This window comes from Rhinatrema bivittatum, chromosome 8 (genome assembly GCF_901001135.1).
Source record: "Rhinatrema bivittatum chromosome 8, aRhiBiv1.1, whole genome shotgun sequence".
NCBI lineage: Eukaryota > Metazoa > Chordata > Amphibia > Gymnophiona > Rhinatrematidae > Rhinatrema > Rhinatrema bivittatum.
The window spans coordinates 86,506,771-86,525,328 of record NC_042622.1 but is presented as its reverse complement, the minus strand read 5'-3'; the positions used below and the strand labels follow the sequence as shown (position 1 = coordinate 86,525,328).

General features: G+C 39.4%; 1 protein-coding gene across 2 annotated transcripts in view; it reads left to right on the top strand.

The window, feature by feature from the left end:
- Nucleotides 1-18,558, top strand: part of MED27 (mediator complex subunit 27) — a 540,635-nt gene that overhangs the window by 369,937 nt on the left and 152,140 nt on the right. For both annotated transcript variants that reach the window (XM_029611521.1, XM_029611520.1), the window contains exon 4: nt 3,501-3,594. In XM_029611521.1, the coding sequence (XP_029467381.1) occupies nt 3,501-3,594 (94 nt within the window). The remainder of the gene's footprint in view (nt 1-3,500; nt 3,595-18,558) is intronic.

Here is an 18,558-nt window from a genome sequence, read left to right as displayed (position 1 = left end):
TTCACCACCAGGAAAAACCACTGGTTTCTAGACTTTTTTTTGGTCTAGAAGGTGTTTCAAGCTTCCATACTGAGTGCATGCATTACCATTCACCGATTCTATATGATGCAATATATTCATGATTACATACAAAAGTTGAAACGTTTCCTACAACTGGAGGATGGTTCTATGAGTGTGGAAGAAGGCATTCACCACCTCCATTCAGTCTATGAAGCTTTCGATTCAGTTTCTAGTACCTCTGCATCATTCATTGGAACGCTTTGAATGGTATGGCTTTGTGCCAGCAGCATACAGGAGGATGTGTGTGAGAAAACAGTGGGCCTTTCCTGTCTCAGGGGTAACCTTTTTGGAGAAAAGTTCAGGGAGACTGTTGCACAGTCTAGTGCAATGTAGCTTTACAATCCTTGACAGGCCTTGAGCAGCCATCCACATCATGACAGCCTTACTATCATCACCAGTGGCCTTATTTTCACAAATGCCCCTTATGGACATCAATACCATCTACAACCTCTTCTAACCGAACGTCAACAGCCTTTCTTCGCCAGGCCTAGACAAAGAGAATGCAAACGGTCAAAGGATCCAAACAAAGCCTGCCTGAGGATCCTAAACAGGGTTGGGAGGTGATTCCTACCAGTCCACTAACTGGCTGGCTGGACTTTCCTCTGGGTTATTTTTTGGGATTTTGTATTTTTGTGGATTTTGTAGTTTGTGAGATCTGGGTACCATCTGGACTCAGGGCATGGGGAACCCTGTGTCTGGGGCTGCCTAGGTTAAGGAAGACCTGCCTCTCTGCACCCTCAGCAAGGATGGAGGTATGGTGGTGACCCATGGCAAGGAGCAACTCTGGTATTAACTTCATTTTTGGTTGTAAAATCCAGGAGAAAGATGTCTGCTGCCCCTTTCTACCTGAAGAGAAACATTGAGAGCTACAGGTCCATCCCTTCGGGATTAGATTAAGAAAGAAACAGTAAAGAATCATCCCCTGACGGAATAAGAAATCATTTGAGATTTTTGAGGGCACCCATCTGGAGTCGTCAGCCCCTGGGGGGAGAGAGGATTTGAAATCTTTGTACGTTAGACTTGTTTTACTCTTTTTACCAGTTTTAGAGGGGGTTTCCCATCCCAACAAAGGAATCCCTGATCATTTGGGGAACCTCACTTAGCAAGTCCTGGAGGGTGAGTACTTCTCCATGCCCTGGTATGTGAGACACCACAGATAGAACAAGATACTGCAAGAAGAAAAGAAATTGTAATTAAAAGTGCTCCTGTGTACTAAGGACTGATTTAATTGTGCCATATTTCACCTGTTTCATCACCAGTAAAGTAATTTATTTTTGGACATGCAATCTGTGGCTCCAGTGTATTTTTTGGCACTTATAGCACGCACAATGGAGGAAAAAAACAACCTCTCCCAGGGAAAACAGTTGTAAAAGTTACCCCTGTCATTCCAGGTCCTGAAAGATAAGTCTTTCCCCCCACCATCAAAGGATCCAGGCCTTGGGGAGAAAAGAGTCTGTGAAAGATCTAGTTGGGAGTGGTTCTAGTCCCGAAGAGAAAATACATTTATGACCCCATCAGAGTGCAGTCAACTCCCAGAGATGGAGTTACACATAAATGCTCTCTTTTCAGCAATCGATAGCAAGATCCAGGCCTAGGGACATTAGTTATACTGTGTATTCCTGTAGGAGCATGCTCTATAAAACCCATTTTTACTCATGAGTTCATGAATTGTGCAAGATGGTGGGAATTGTGAAATTTGCATATCTATCAAATAGGCCGATTGGTTTGTGTTGACTGAGAAGTTGAATGTTTTTTAGGCCAATTGGCTTGTGTTGTTAAGTTTTAACATTTGTCAGTTTTAATTGTTTTTTTATATGCTTTTATGTTTCTTGTGTTGTCAGATATTTGTTTTAATTAAATTATGCATGTTTGTTGTTACCTGCCTAGAATTGTAGATAGTATGGGATATACATTTTTAAATAAATATTATGAAATTTCTTCTTTCCTTTGCATTTTCAATAGATGTAATTAGAAGGAATCTATGTAATCTATCAACTTCCTCTGGAGCAGCAGGACCCACCCAAACTGTCATGAAATGGTAGATTTCACCAAGCGGATTAGACTGCCAACTCCTGAAGTTAGCTTGCCCTAGCATTTGAAAATCCCCCCTGCATTGAATCTAGTTTCACTAGGCAGTTGAATTTAATTGCTTTAAAAATGGGCAGCACTGGAGACACTTGTAAGGCAGGAGAAGAGTTAGCCATATAACACTGGCCAGCCAAATGAGATGCATGAATCTCAGTGGCTAAGTTTTAGCTGCTGAAATTTAGGCTCATTTTTGGCTGCAAATTATTGCAGCCAAAATATTGCTAAGATCACCAACTACGTTTTAGCCAGCAATATTAGGCACTTGGGGGCTATATAAAAATTGGCCACATAGACTCTAGACTAAATAAATGTGTGTTTATTTATATATATAACATTTCTGTATTGGCTCCCCAGGCCTTGATGGAATAGCCAAGGCAGTTTACAAAGGGGGTAATATTCAGCCATTGGCCAATTTACAGAGTTAGCTAGATAAACGTATCTAGCTTACTTTGGCAGGATATTCAGTGGTGCAGCCACACCATTGAATATCCCTGACTATCTGAAAGTTGATTGGATAACTTTATCCAGCTAACTTTAGTCCTACTCTACAGCATGACCAGGGTTAGTCAGATAAGTTATCTGGCTAACTCTAAATTTTGGAGTTAGCTGGATCATTTATCTGGTTTAGATAACTGCATCCCAGAATGCCCCTATATTATCCAGTTAAAGTTTAGCTGAATAATGAGTTATCATGCTAAACTTTAGCCGGATAAGGGGTTGAAATATTCAGAAATCTGCATTTAATTGCATAACTCACAAGTTGTCCAGCTAAATGCTTCTGAATATAGACCCCAAGGGCTCTGTATATCTTCATCTAAAACCTTAATTCTTCACCATATCCATTATTCTCTGACAAAAAAGTCATTGTTTCTGAGCAGGTTACAGGGACAATTTGCTACCTACAAAAGGGTTGAATCACCTATTTTGCAGTCAAAATGGAGGCTGAGGCAAATACCTATTTTGGACAAGCTGGCGAGCAAAAATATTTGCTATTCAAAACTGGAGCAGTGGCTGCATGAGAGGCCAAATTAGGGCAAAAATAGATGTTTAATGACATTGTTTTAACATTCCTATTAAATATTCAGGAACATAAATCTGGAGAGTATGACTTAGAAAATGTTTTATGTAAAATATAGTTAAGCATGAAGATTCCATTGTGTAATAAGTTATAGACAAGCAGCTGATGTCTGTGCCATGACAGAATACAGATGGCATGAAAATATCTTCTCTGATGATCATAAGAAAACTTTCTTACCAGTAGAAAATTAATTTCTATGTGTAATTGTATTTTCTTCTTCCCGCTGAATTCTGTGTAATCTTCAAAAGTTCATTTTTCTCTCTTTTTATATTAGATATGTTGATGATGTGATCAGCCGAATTGACAGAATGTTCCCGGAAATGACGATTCACTTATCCCGGCCCAATGGAAGCTCTGCCATGCTCCTGGTATGTTCCAACACCAATCACAGGGGATTGAGAAGGAGGGAATGGCAGTTCATAGTTTATAATGTGATTTGTTAAAGAAATGAAAAATTGCTGACTAATACAGAAATAAGCAACTCTGGTCCTGGAGTGACACAAACAAGTCTGGTTTTCAGGATATTCACAATGAATGTGCATGATATATACTGTATCTGAATACAGTTGAGACAATGTCTGCAAATATACCTCATGCATAATCTGTGTAGATATCCTGAAAACCAAACCAGGACCAGAGAGAGTTTCCTGCCTCTGGACTAATACATTATACAGAAACAAATTGAGTGAAGCCAGCAGGGTAAAATACTGGAACAAGGAGACTGGAATTCATGAGTTCTAATACCTTCTTTGTCACAGATTCTATGACTTTAGGTAAATCATCTTACCTACCCATAATTAAATTTACATAGCTGTTATTGAATACTTAGAATTTCATTATTCCTTTTTGGGATTTCCAACAAATGAAATACAGTATTGGAAAGAATTAAGTAAAAAGGATGTGTGTGTCTGTTCATCTGGAGTCCCGACAGTTCTCCAAAAAGGGATAGAAAATCACCAAAATTGGCACGCTGGAAGAAAATAAGCATTTTTTGGACAAGTTTGAAAACCAGAAATATCAAATATCGGCAAATAAACCCACGCAAAAAATCCCTATTGTTTTACTATGGGAAGGCAGTAGGAGGCTGCAAAATGTTGGTGACCACTCCATTCCAAAGCTTCCCCATACCAGCAACTTGACCCAGCCCCTTGCCACACTCACCCCCCCCCCCTCCCGTCCTGATATACCCACACACACAGCCCCCATCACTCAACTCCATATTACAATCATGTTTGTCATGTTAATGAAATTGTGTGTGTTAAAAATTTGGAGGCACAACCCTAATACAGAAGCATTGATGATAATGAACAGTATCCACAGAAATGAAGTTCTAAAATGTATAACTAAGTTTTCATCCTTCCTAGTGTAATCTCCTGGTAGCAGTCAAACATTTTTTTTTAAGGAAAGACCCCTAGAATCCATTTTGAAAATGAAATAGAAAAAAAAATAGGTAAAGCAATCAGAGGCTTGACATTGAACAGATATTTATTTATTTATTTACTTACTTACTTACTTGTATTCTGCCTTTCAGGCATCTCAAAGCAGATTACATTGGCACTTATAGCACACACAATGGAGGAAGAAAACGAACCTCTCCCAGAGAAAATAGTTGTAAAAGTTACCCCTGTCATTCCAGGTCCTGAAAAATAAGTCTTTCCCCCCACAAACAAAGGATCCTAGCCCTGGGGAGAAAAGAGCCTGTGAAAGATCTAGTTGGGAGTGGTAACCTATCTCCAGAGGGCTTACAATCTAAGGGGGTCATTTACTAACCCACAATATTTTTCCTCAGAGGGGAAAAATGCCGTGAGCCATGGAAAAATACTGTGGGGGCTTCCAAAGCTGCTGTACTGGGTACCACAGCTTTGAAAATTATGCAATATTTTCCCCCGCAGAAAAATTCCATGGGAAAAAATACCACCAAGGACAAATTGTAAGTTATGGGTGGGGTCTAGAGGGTGGACTAGGGTGGGTTGGGAGTTCGTGTGGGTGGCTGCCTGCTACTATGGGGGAGGAATTTTAATCGGGGGGGGGGGGGGTTGTCTTTTTTGGGGAAAAGGGGGGGTTGGATAGGTAGATGGGGCATTGCCATGCAACTTTAAAATCTCTTATTTGGACTATTTTCACTTGTGGAACACATCTTGAGGCGGCATGGGTATCTCAAATTTTGTGACAAAGCAAAGCAGCTCATTAAAATAGCTGCATTATTTGGGGTGAAATATTGCAGCTTAGTAGCACCCGAGGCAATGGTGGGTGAAGTGACTGGCCCAAGGACAAAAGGCGTGGCAGCAAGATTTGAACTAAGCTGAGCCATGCCTTATTGTGCTAGTAAGTTCTGTGGGGGTAGGAGAGGGAATATAGCATGACCCCTTCCACATTCTGTAGAAGGAGTTAGTTAACTTGGAGGGAGCTACTACTACTTACCATTTTTAAAGCTCCTCCTATGTCCTTTGGGAGAATGTTTCCTAACCTTTTCAAGCCCAAGGCACGCCTATATTAATAAAAGTGTTGTGTAGCACACCAGCCTTCATAGAGGAAGCAATAAGAACACAGAGAGGACTCATTTGAACAAAAGAAGAGCTAATGATGCACTGAAAGATCCACCAGTGTCTTCTAAATTTTAAAACAAAGGGAGAGGGAGTGGAGACACACAGGAGCCCATCACAATGCACCAATTCCCTCTATATACCAGTGTGGTAGAAGGGAGAAGTCAGTATGGTGCAGGCAGCCATCTCATTTAGTTACCTTGACTGCTACATGTAGCTACCACAGGTCCTCCACTCTGCTGCTTCCAACACTGAGTGAGACACACCCAGTGCCCACACACCTATTTTCATTCAGCCTTGGGGATAAGATAGAGACTGGAAGGGCTCAAAGGAGGGAAGGTGAAGAGGTGCTGTGTGCTGCACAAAGCAGGGCCCAGCTATTCATACCTTACATGCAGCTCTTTAATTACTACATTCCAGGGTTCATGCTGTCCCTAGGAAGAAGAGGCATGCATGATTCCACATGTTCTTAAAAAAGGAGCTGGTCTGGATCTGAGCATCAGGCAGTGGTGACTTTTCCATGGCACATCTGATCAGATCTGAAGGCGCAGCAATGTGCCATGGCACACTGGTTGGGAAACACTGCTGTGGGGGGGGGGCAGTAGACTGTGTGATATGGGGGTGGGAGGAATGGAATGGAGTGCTCGCCAACATTCCAAAAGCATTAACTGCGAGCACAGATTTGTGCAGTCTGAGTAAATGACCCTGTTCTATTTTAATTTAGTATTCATTTCAGAAACTTAATATTTTGCCAATCCTAAAATCTTATCTTGGTTGCTAACAATCTTTATAATTATATTTTTATTAGCATTTAATCCATATACATAAATTAAAGCAAGGAAAAGATGAATCATAAGTGAAAGCATAAACTCAGAAAAACAATCAAGAAAAAAAGGGAAACATCACCAGTCCCCATCAAACTGGGGGAAATGAATAAAAAAAAACCATACAACAGTATACTCTCAGGTGCCACTCAGTATTATTACAATTCTGTATTCCCCACTAACACTACCAGAACGTCAAAGTCACAGAGTTTTGTCAAGAAGAAATGTCTCCAAATGAGCAGGATAAACAAAAATGAATTTATTCCCATGATAAAAAATGATACATTTTCATGGAAACTTCAAAAAGAAGGAAGCACCCAAATCAATTATATGTTGCTTGAGCAGCAAAAACAAAAGTTTCCTTCTCAATTGAGTTTCTGTAGCAATGTTGGGAAAAATCTGAATTTTTTAACCACAGAAAAGTTCATACTTGTATTTAAAATATTGCTTAAGAACCAAGTGTCTGTCTGAATCAAGAGACAAATTAACCACCAAAGTAGCTCTAGTAGAAAATACATCTTGAGAGTTCTGCAGGAAAGCTGAAAAATCTGAGCAAAAACATCGATAGAGCTATCTTCTATATTAGTAATTATCTTTTTATCAGACAAATTACAATTAGAGAACTTGAAATCTTTATCAGAAGAAAACGTTAATACTTCAACAACATAAGAGAGCAACCTTGTTTTAGGGACATTTAACCAACAAAGATTTCTTGCTCTCAGCATATTTTCGAAGGATTCATATTTATGATGCAATATCAAATTATCCTTAACACCAGCTATCATGGTAGATTGCAGTGTCGATACAGAAGTTAATAAAGAAGACATCTGGGAATCAATGCCACCTAAACTGTTCTCAAGATCAGTCGATTTAGATGAGGCTCCAGCAGAGAAGGAACATAACTGAGAGACTACACTTACTAGAGAGGTTTCAGTGCCTGTAACCACCTTCCATAAATCCCTGGGTGTGATGTCCACTAGTTCAGATACATACTCTCCTACGTCTGAACCACCCAGGTGGAAGCACAGCCATTGGTACCAGTACCCTTGTAAGTTTGGGGTGCACACACTAGCAGATGATAACATATTATTGGCACCTAGCTTTTTACTCTTTGGGTTTGAGTGGAGAGTGATGAAATGTTCAGGTTGCTGATCCAAAGAACTGGTTAGTGCAGCTTGTGGCGTTACAGCTAGTGCCAAACCACTAATACTTTCACTTTCCCCACTCCCAATGGCCAAAGGTAGAGTTGGGTGGAGGGTATACAAACTCCAGGACTCAGAGATACTTTAGCAGCTTCCCCGCATGAGTCATCAGCATCAAGAACAACGAGACACAATAGATTAATATCCATAGGATCTCTTACCAGAGTTGATAAAACCAGGGAAGCAGCAGCCTTCCCTTTTCTTTTCCTGCCAATAACTGTGATGACGACAAAGCTGCTTCGAGGGGCATGCCTCTTTGGTGTGTGGCTTTGGCAGCATGCCGACAGCTGCGTGATGCAGCACATTCGTTCAGATAGACCCAGCGTTTAAATGATGTCAGCACCGTCAAATCTAGGTGAGCTGATGGAAAAAAAATCACTTGGCTATTGGAAGAGGCAGAGAAACTCAGATGGCACCTTCCTCCACAGGAATCCTCCACAGGAACCCCTTACTTCTTAGTGTTTGGGTAATTGCCAGGTTCTTGTGGCCTGGTTTTGGCCTCTCTTGGAAACAGGATGCTGGGCTTGATGGACCCTTGATCTGACCCAGCATGGCAATTTCTTATGTTCTTACTTTTGAGTTGACAAGGATAAATTGGAATCTTTTAGCTCAGGTAAGTTTTTAATTATAGGCACTTGGACTACTTTTCTTATTATTGGAACATCTCTGTTGGGATGCCCTAACTCTAATGCTTCATTAGTATCCTTTAAAGATACCTCCTTCCGAACCATGTGCTGCTGAGTGACTGTCGGCTTTCCCGTTTGTTCTAGTTTAAAAGCTGCTGTATCTCCTTTTTAAAGGTTAGCACCAGCAGCCTGGTTCCACCCTGGTTAAGGTGGAGCCCATCCCTTCGGAAAAGACTCTCCCTTCCCCAAAAGATTCCCCATGTCCTTACAAAACTGAATCCCTCTTCCTTGCACCATCGTCTCATCCACACATTGAGACTCCAGAACTCTGCCTGCCTCTGGGGCTCTGCGTGTGGAACAGGGTGCATTTCAGAAAATGCTACCCTGGAGGGTATGGATTTCAGCTTTCTACCTAAGAGCCTAAATTTGGCTTCCAGATTTTTAACACTTATTCATCTAATTCTTTATTCAGGAGGGGCACACAACTTCTCTCTAGCTTTTAACCAATCTTCCACTGAAGGCTTTACTCTAAAGCAAACATACGTCACAGCATTTGTCAAGCTTTGCCAATTAGACCCAGGTTAAGGCTGCACATTTCTTGTAATATAAAGGAATGGCAGAAACTATTACCAACATTTAAGACCCCCTGAGCCTGATTCTCTTAGCTTAATCACACTAGTAGCAACAGGTATACTGATTTAAACACAGAGTTCTTCATTCACAAGAAAGACAGCTGTTCTTTAATTTCCATTAGATTAAGTTCCTTCATGTAGGGATACCAGGTTTTTGTTAGCACCAACTCCAACTCCTTACAGGTGCTAAATCACACTTCACAATTATAGGAATTTTCTGGCTGTATATCAGCCTTGCTTCCATAACAGCTAAGGTAAAGAACAGCAGTGCAAGTGATTCGAGGGTTTTATACAATCCTGTTTATTGGACCACTTTCAGTTTGGTTTGAATTCTAAACCTTTTCATTCAGACACACTCACTAGGACAAGAAAGAAACCTCACAGAGCTAATAGCAGCATCCCACTATAGTTAAGTTTAACTAGCTCTGTTCCACAGCAGCCTTGTTAAGCTGCATTAATTAATTGTGCACACCAAAAGTTCTTATTTTTCATTCAGGCCCTCTCACTAGAACTAGAGGGAAACCTCACATAGCTAATAACTCAAGCTTTCAACTTTAGTGCAGGCAGTTTGTTACTAGCTCAATTCTCATAGCAATATTGCTACACTGCAATAGTTGCATCAAATAAACTTTCTTACTATCACTCACAACTCCATGGTAGTGTCAGTAATTTTACCTTCTATGTACCAGTGCTTAATTATCCAGCTGTGAGCTCATCTTTAGAGCATTGCCAGGGATCTCCAGAATTTCGCTTTTATTCATTTACTCTTCACTTTAAAACAGAGCTTGACTGCTGCACTGTTTCTGTGAAGAAACTCCATATATCAGTTTCCTCACTTACAACTTTTACTCTTTTAACCAAATTACCAACCCCACTAGAAAGGAATAGGTGCAACTTTACAAATCCCACTGGGTTACTCAAATCCAGTATAATTCCACTATTTCTTTGCTTGCCAAGGGGCTTATGCACAGGTCACTGTTCTGTTTAAAGTCAGTATCTAAATAGTCTCAGCAATTAGAACAAACAGAATTCCCTATAAACATTCTAGCATCACACTTACCTTTAGTGCTGAAATGCCCAGTCAGTCTCTTTATTCCCTTTCTCTAAACCCTCCTCTATGTCAGGGTTAGGTGAGGTGGCTACTCCCCTGGGCTTCCAAGTCTCTCCTCTTTAATGCCAAATCTGTCTTTGCCTGACTCTTTCCTTCATTTTTAGCACCTGTTAGCCTATTAGTGTAATTCTTAAGCTTTTTAAATTGTAGTATTTTTATTCCTAATTCTGGAATCTGTTTAGTTTTTAGAATGTAGTTCTTAATATTTTATAATACGACAAGATGTAATTTCATGTTTTTTCTTTCTTTGGTTTCTATTAGTTTGAATTGTTGTAGACCGTTGAGATGGATTCTTTTCTAGTCATCGGTATATAAAACTGTTTAAATAAATAAATTCTTCTGAGGCATTAGGATTTAGATTCTCTACTCAGACCTTCCCAGAATTCAAAGAACCAAGTATTCTGGGCAATGCAGTTCCATTGAGAATCCATCTTGATTTCCATACCCATTCTTTAAAAAAACAAAAAAAAAACCTTGATTCATAGTTCTGTGCACCTCTTTAAAGCTGCCTTTTGCACAGAGACTAATATTAATACCACTAAACCATCAAAATGGCCTTTCCATTGGAAAGAGTGAAAAGTTGTAGAACCTCTCCAAAGAATTGGCCAGTATCCATGCTGCTTCTCCTAAAAACCTCTCTCCAAATGACTCTGCTACTTCCCCTAGAACTCCTATCATATTCTCTTGTCAGCCCCTCTCATATGTGAGGGACTCTGTGAAATCTCTGCAAAAGAAAATCCTAGTAGTCAGGTATGAAGGTGATAACTACACTTCAGAAGGAAAGCTAAATCCATTTTAAGTGTCTCAGATTAGGTCAGGCTGTAAATTTAGAGCTCTGTTTTGCCGCCTTGCTTCCCAGATTGATTGGTGCTGGCAGAGTGACTTAAGTTTTTCTGGAGATATGTAAATAGTTGGTCAAATGACAGTATTCAAAGAAGCACTTGAAGGAAGATGTGGTCTGCTTTTGACCATATGTGGTTGTTACATCTGTTATGAATACTAGATGTGAAAGAAAACCATGAAAATACTGTTGGATGCTTTCACGTGAGTCTGCAATGTATCAGACTGGAAGACTTGAGAACAGAGGTAAAATATAATGGATCCTTGGTAACAAAAACAAACTTTTATTAGACCAGCATTGGAAGTGGGTAAGAGGTTACCTTGCTCCTGGCTGGGGATTTTGAGGGGTGGGGGTGGAGGGGGGCTGTACAGGTTAATGAGGTTGCAGATGAGTAGAGGGTGGGGAAGAGGGGCAGCAGGGAGACTTTTGTCATAAAATAAACAAGAAAACAGGGAAGGGAGAGGGTGAGTGCAATTTGCAACTCCACCCTCCCAAAAAAATTTTAACTTTTGGTGGGGGTTTGAGGAAGTTTGGGTTGCTCAGCACAGCAGGGCCAATTTAAACTTATTGGGGAGAGGATGGGAATCGGATCATAGGCTTGTAAAGGACTTTTTTTTTTTTTTTTTAACGGTTTTACAGTGCTTCTTAACCAGATATCTTTGAAGATAACAAACTGGATGTCTTAACTAGATATCTGGCCACATAAGGACAGTTAAATTAAAAACCGAACCGGTTATATTCAGACATACTCCAGCTGAATATCCAGGACAGGTTATCTGGCTAACTTTAGTCCGGATAACTTATCTGCTTGCCATCTTACTGAATATGGACATCTCTGTGTTTATCTCATGCCCTTTTGAATTCCTTCACTGTTTTTGTCTTCACCACCTCCTTTGGGAAGATATTCCAGGTTTCCACCACCCTTTCAGTGAAAAATGATGTCCTGACCTTGTTCTGGAGTCTATTCCCCTAGAGTTTCATATCATGACCTCTAGTTCTGCAACTTCTTTTCCACTGAAAAGGGTTTGTCTCTAGTGCATTTTTAATATCTTTCAGGTATTTAAAGGCCTGTATCATATCCGCCTTATCCTTCTCTCCTTCCCTCTAGTGTATACATAGTTTGGTCCTCAAGTCTCATCTCATACATAGTAGTAGTAATGGTAGTAATAGTAGTAAAACAAAGAGACTTCTATTACTACAGGAGCTGAATACATAACAAGTGACAGATATATCCTTTCAGGCAGAACTAACTAATATCTTGGCCCTGTTTATTGCTAATCCCAAGCCTTTAGTGCAGCCAAATTCCTGACTTCATCATGCAATGAGAGGCTCAGTGACCCAGTAACAGGTGATCAAATCCATTCACAAGGAAGCTTTTATTTCCCTGCTCATTAACCCTTTGGTCACATTGGCCAGGCTCATCAAACTGTATTTATGGATCCTTCACAGCTGGGCTCACTCAACAGATGTCATGTCAAAACAGCATAGGGGTTTATCCCATACTTTTTATTTCTTATGTGTTTAGTGCTATTGTTTCATGCCATGTAAAGAAATAAATGGGATTTTTCCCTTTAAAGACTAGAATACCTTCTGACCATTTCACTTTTTAAACATAACCAACACCAGAACCTCTAATTACACCAAAAATTAACACCTGCTACAAGATGAAAAAAGAAACACTAAATCAAATTAACAGGAGATGCATGATATGGAGAAGCAATACTCTACTCACCAATTAAGAAACACTAATCGTCAAGATAAGGTGCAAAATCAATTTAGTGTCATATCAGATTAGTATCAAACTAGGAAAAGCTGGGTGCCGCTTGTCAAATGCAACAGTGAAAATCTGAGAAAGGGAAGCAGTTTTTTTGCTTAGAAATGAAATAGTGCTTGGGCTTTTCTAATGTGGACAAATTATCCTTCTCCTCCTACCCATATCATTTCCTGTGCCAGATCAGAGCCAAGGTTCTCCTTGTACATGATGACACCTACAAGAAGCCATGCATCCATCTCCATTAGATGGCCATAGCTTCCAAGGAAATATGGACAAGTGAAGAAAACATACAGAGGCATGGCTTCAGAAATTCTTTCCAACAAAAACCTGTAGAAGAAGGGGGTGGTGGGGTTCTTACAATACATCACACTGAGAAATTTCATTTATATCAATTTTCCAAGTGGATTTTGTTATCAGATGAAAGAATCTTGACTGCTTAATAACTAATCTTTTTGACTCGGACTTTACAACTTAATCAGAAAAGAGGAAAGGGGTTAAACCCGCCTTTTCTTGCAGGCATTTGGGTCAAAGGGATAATAACCTGCTCTGGTCTTTCAGAGGTTTGTATACTGCTGTGACTTTCTAGCAATGGAAGCACCTTGTATTTACAAAAGGGGTAATTGTCAAAAGGACTTACATAAGATGTGCCATACTTGGTCATACCAAGGGTCCATCAAGCCCAGTATCCTGTTTCCAATAGTGGTCAATCCAAGTCACAAGAACCTGGCAAGTACCCAAACACAAGTACCCAAACACAAGTTACTATTGCTTATTAATTACCATCATAGCAGTTTATGGATTTATCCTCTAGGAACTTATGCAAACCTTTTTTTAAACCAGTTACACTGACTGCTGTAACCACATCTTTTGGCAATGAATTCCAGAGCTTAACTATGCGCTGAATGAAAAACAAGTTTTTTCTATTTGTTTTAAATGAGCTACTTGCTAACTTCATGCAGTGCCCCCTGGTCCTTCTATTATCTGAGAGAGTAGATAACCGATTTACATTAACTAGTTCAAGTCCTTTCATGATTTTGTAGACTTCTATCATATCCCCCCAGTCATCTCTTCTTCAAACTGAACAGCCCTAACTTCTTTAGCCTTTCCTCATAGGGCAGCCATTCCATGCCATTTATCATTTTGGTCACCCTTCTCTGCACTTTCTCCAGTGCATCTATATTCTTTTTGAGATGCAGTGACCAGAACCTCACACAGTATTCAAGGTGCGGTCTCACCATGGAGCTATACAGAGGCATTATGACATCTTCCGTTTTATTTTCCATTCCCTTCTTAATAATTCCTAACATTCTGTTTGCTTTTTTGATCTACATAGCACACTGGGCCAAAGATTTCAATATATTATCCACTATGACGCTTAGATCTCTTTCCTGGGTAATAATTCATAAGATAGAAACTAACATTGTGTAACTACAGCAAGGGTTATTTTTCCCTATAGTATCACTTTGCTTGTCCTCATTAAATTTGATCTGCCATTTGGAAGCCCAATCTTCCGGTCTTGCAAGATCCTCCTGCAATTCTTCACAATCCGCTTGAGATTTAACTACGCTGCATAATTTTGTGTCATCTGCAAATTTGATCACCTCACTCATTGTACCCCTTTCCAGATCATTTATAAATATATTAAAAAGCACCCATCCAAGTACAGATCCTGAGGCACTCCACTGTTTACCTTTTTCCACTGTGAAAACTGACCATTTAATCCTCCTCTCTGTTTCTTGTCTTTTAACCAACTTGCAGTCCACAAAAGGACATCACCTCCTATCCCATGACATTTTAGTTTTCTTAAAAGCCTCTCATGCGGGAGTTTGTCGAATGCTTTAGGTCCGGGACTGTATACAGTCCAACAGGATAAAGATTCTGCATGAGACTAGGTGACAAATTTTCTTTACAGGTTGCGCTATACCGATTTGTTCGCAATTTGAAGATAAAAAAATTTTTTGAGACTCATATACCGACTATGGATTTATCAGTGCTATCTAATGCCTCTACTTGGATACCGCCTGGACCAGAAGATCCTGCCTTAAAAGTCTTCTATCAATTAGTGTCACAAGATATTACATCCCTGCATTTAGATACACAGAATCAACCATTTTTCAACATGTCACGTAATGAAAACACTGCCCTTCACGAATTACAATCAGCTGAAAACATCATCATAAAACAGGCTGACAAGGGTGGGAAGATCGTTCTGCAAGATCGGTCAGATTATGACAGAGAGATTCACCGTCAACTTAGTAATTCTAAATTTTATAAATGTTTGGATTCGGATCCTACTCTTGAGATTCAACAAGAGATTTCTGACATTGTAAAAAAAGGTACTAAGCTTGGTTTTCTGACTCCTAAAGAAGCGGTCTATTTAACTAAGAGACATCCTCGCGTACCGGTGTTTTACACCCTGCCTAAGATTCATAAAGACATTCATAATCCTCCAGGACGTCCGATTGTATCGAGTTGTGACTCCTTATTAGAACCGCTCTCACGTTTTGTGGACCATTTTTTGGCACCCTTTGTCCCTTGCATTACATCGTTTATCAAGGATTCATCTGAAATGATTATTTTTTTGGAAAATCTTGATATGGACACCACAAATGTAATGATGGCCACTTTAGATGTGGAAGCCTTGTACACATCGATCCCCCAAGATGAAGCAATAGAGATTGCTGAAGCAATTTTTGAACAACATCCTAAACCGCATAGGATCCCAAGTGCCTTCCTTTTAGATCTATTGACTGTTGCTCTAAAGAAGAATTTTTTTGCGTATGATCGTCAATTTTATCAACAGATTTGTGGTACAGCCATGGGGGCCACCATGGCCCCAGACTTAGCAAATTTGTATATGGCCTCTTTCGAATCACAATGGCTGACAAATCATCCTTTTCAATTACAATTAATAACATGGAAACGTTACATCGATGATGTGTTTATTTTATGGAGAGGTGACACAGATTCCTTCAAAACATTTACGACTTGGTTAAACTCTTGTAATGTAAATTTGAAGTTCACGTCTCATATCGAATCGACCACTATTACCTTCCTGGATATACAAATTACTTTGACTGGTGGTAAATTCATTACATCATTATACCGGAAGCCTGTTAGCTCTAATACTTATTTACATTATTCCAGCGCTCACCCGATGAGCTTGAAAACTAATTTGCCAGTGAGTCAATTCATTAGAGCCCGACGCCTATGCACTACAGTCGCAGATTTTGAATACCAATCCTCGATTCTAAAGGATCGTTTTCTGGCTCGTGGTTATCCACGCAAGTGCATCCGAAGAGCTTACCATAGGGCTAAATATTGCCATCGTGAGTGGCTTTTCCTTCCTCGATCTGCTGAGACTGAGTCACGTCATACGTGTGTCCTCCCCTTTTCCACATTCGCCTTGGAAATTCGTCGTTCGATTTTAAGAAATTGGCATGTACTACAGCTGCATGATATTTTTCAAACACCTCCCCGCATCACTTTTTCTAGAGCTACCAATTTGAAACATGCTTTAATAAGATCTGATACTTCGATTGATTCCTCTTCATCTATGCCATTAACAGGTTCACATCAACCTTGCCAAAATTGTTCTGTATGTGGTTCTTCTATGGACATCCAAGGCAGTTTGACTACTGCATCAGGTTATAAGATTTTCTTAAAACACATTACAACGTGTAATTCTGTGATGGTGGTGTATCTGATACAATGCCCGTGTCTTCTTCTCTATATTGGTAAGACCAAAAGGGTCTTAAAGACTAGAATGATAGAACATCGTTCTAACATCAAAAACAAAAGAGAAGATGAACCTCTCGTGACACACTGTATGGAATTAAATCACACATTTTCGGATCTGCTTTTTTGTGGAATTGATCATATTCCCCCGCACTGGCGTGGTGGTGATCGAGAACGTCTTTTGTTACAATCAGAACAACGATGGATCTTTCGATTGAACACTGTTGCCCCTAGAGGACTAAATGCTGAATTGGATCTACATTCTTTTCTTGGATGATGACTACCTACCCTGATGGATGTCGTCAGATAATACGTCATGCATATCTGGCGTGGTTAATGACATCATGAAATCTCGTTTGTTTAAAAAGACGTGAGGTTTGGCTTCTTCCTTCCTCCCTCCATTTTCTCGGTTTTGAGACGTGTTGTCCGGATGAATCGGTACCTGGCTTACCTTTAAGATAAGTACAAGTTTCATTAACCTTCTTGAAGATAAAGGATTTAATTATTGTTTTACTATTATTATAGGATACAGACTCTTGTATTTATAGCGTTCATACGCCCCTGAGGAAGCTTTCGGGTGAAACACGGGCCATGTAGGGCCGTATTGAAATTAAATACATCCGCTTTAAAGAGTCTATGACTGACGGAGGATATTTTAAGAAAAAGAAAAATTTTTTTGAATAAAAAGTTATTGGAAGTTAATAAATTTAAAAGAAGGCGAATGATTGAAAAGACCGGTTGGTGTCTCTTTGTGAACATACAACGTCAGGCTTGCTGACGCCTTCTTTAGCCTTTATTTCTAAATTTCATTTTGTCCACTTTTATTGTTGGTAATTGAAATCTCCCATTATTACTGCATTACCAGTTTGGTTAGCTTCCCTATTTTCTCTTAGCATTTCACTGTCCCTCTCACCATTTTGGCCAGATGGACGGTAGTATACTCCTAACAATATTCTCTTCCCCAACACACAAGGGATTTCTACCCATAAAGATTTGATTGTACATTTAGTCTCATGCAGAATCTTTATCCTGTTGGACTGTATACAGTCCCGGACCTAAAGCGCCACCCCACCTCCCAGTTGCTCTTCTCTATTATTGCGATATAATTTGTACCCTGGTATAGCACTATCCCATTGCTAATCCTCCTTCCACCATGTCTTTGAGATGTCAATTAAGTCTATGTCATCATTCACTGCTATACACTCTAATTCTCCCATCTTACTTCTTAGACTTCTGGCATTAGCATACAAACATTTCAAAGTGAGTTTTTTGTTTGTATTTACATTCTGCTTTTCAGTTGACAGGGATAAATTGGAATCTTTTAGCTCAGGTGAGTTTTTAATTATAGGCACTGGACTACTTTTCTTATTATTGGAACCTCTCTGTTGAGATGCCCATCTCTAATGCTTCATTACTATCTTTTGAAGATACCTCCCTCTGAACCATGAGCTGCTGAGCAACTGTTGGCTTTCCCCTTTGTTCTAGTTTAAAAGCTGCTCCAGTTCTTCTGTTTAAGTTGGAGGCCTGTAGACCAAAAGGCAGTGCAAAAATGAAGGTACTAACAAACAATTTCCAAAAAGTTATTGAAGAAACAAATCAAAGGAAATAAAAATAAATACAAAAAATACCAAATACTTTTATTACACATCACAGCTCTGTTTTTTACAGTTTGTCATAACAAATTTTTTTTAAAAATTATTTTTCAATATCATAAGGCTTTTTTTACATTAATGTTTTTTATGTTAATGTGTAAAAGCTGGATGCATTGCTTCTATGGAATATATTTAAACAGCACTTGGTTAGGAATGATACAAATTGAATAATTCACATGTATGTATGCTTTGGGTTTTCACTTGTAAAAGACATTAGCGATTAAAAGGTTTTACTTTTTAAAATGAATATGGCAATGAATAGTGAAAATGGTGAGATTGAGTGTGAGATGTGGCATGTCTGATTTTTAGTGAGCATTTTTGAGTCTTTTCTAGTTCAGTTATTTTGAGGGTTTATGGGTGATATATACCTTGTGATATTGAAAAAAAAA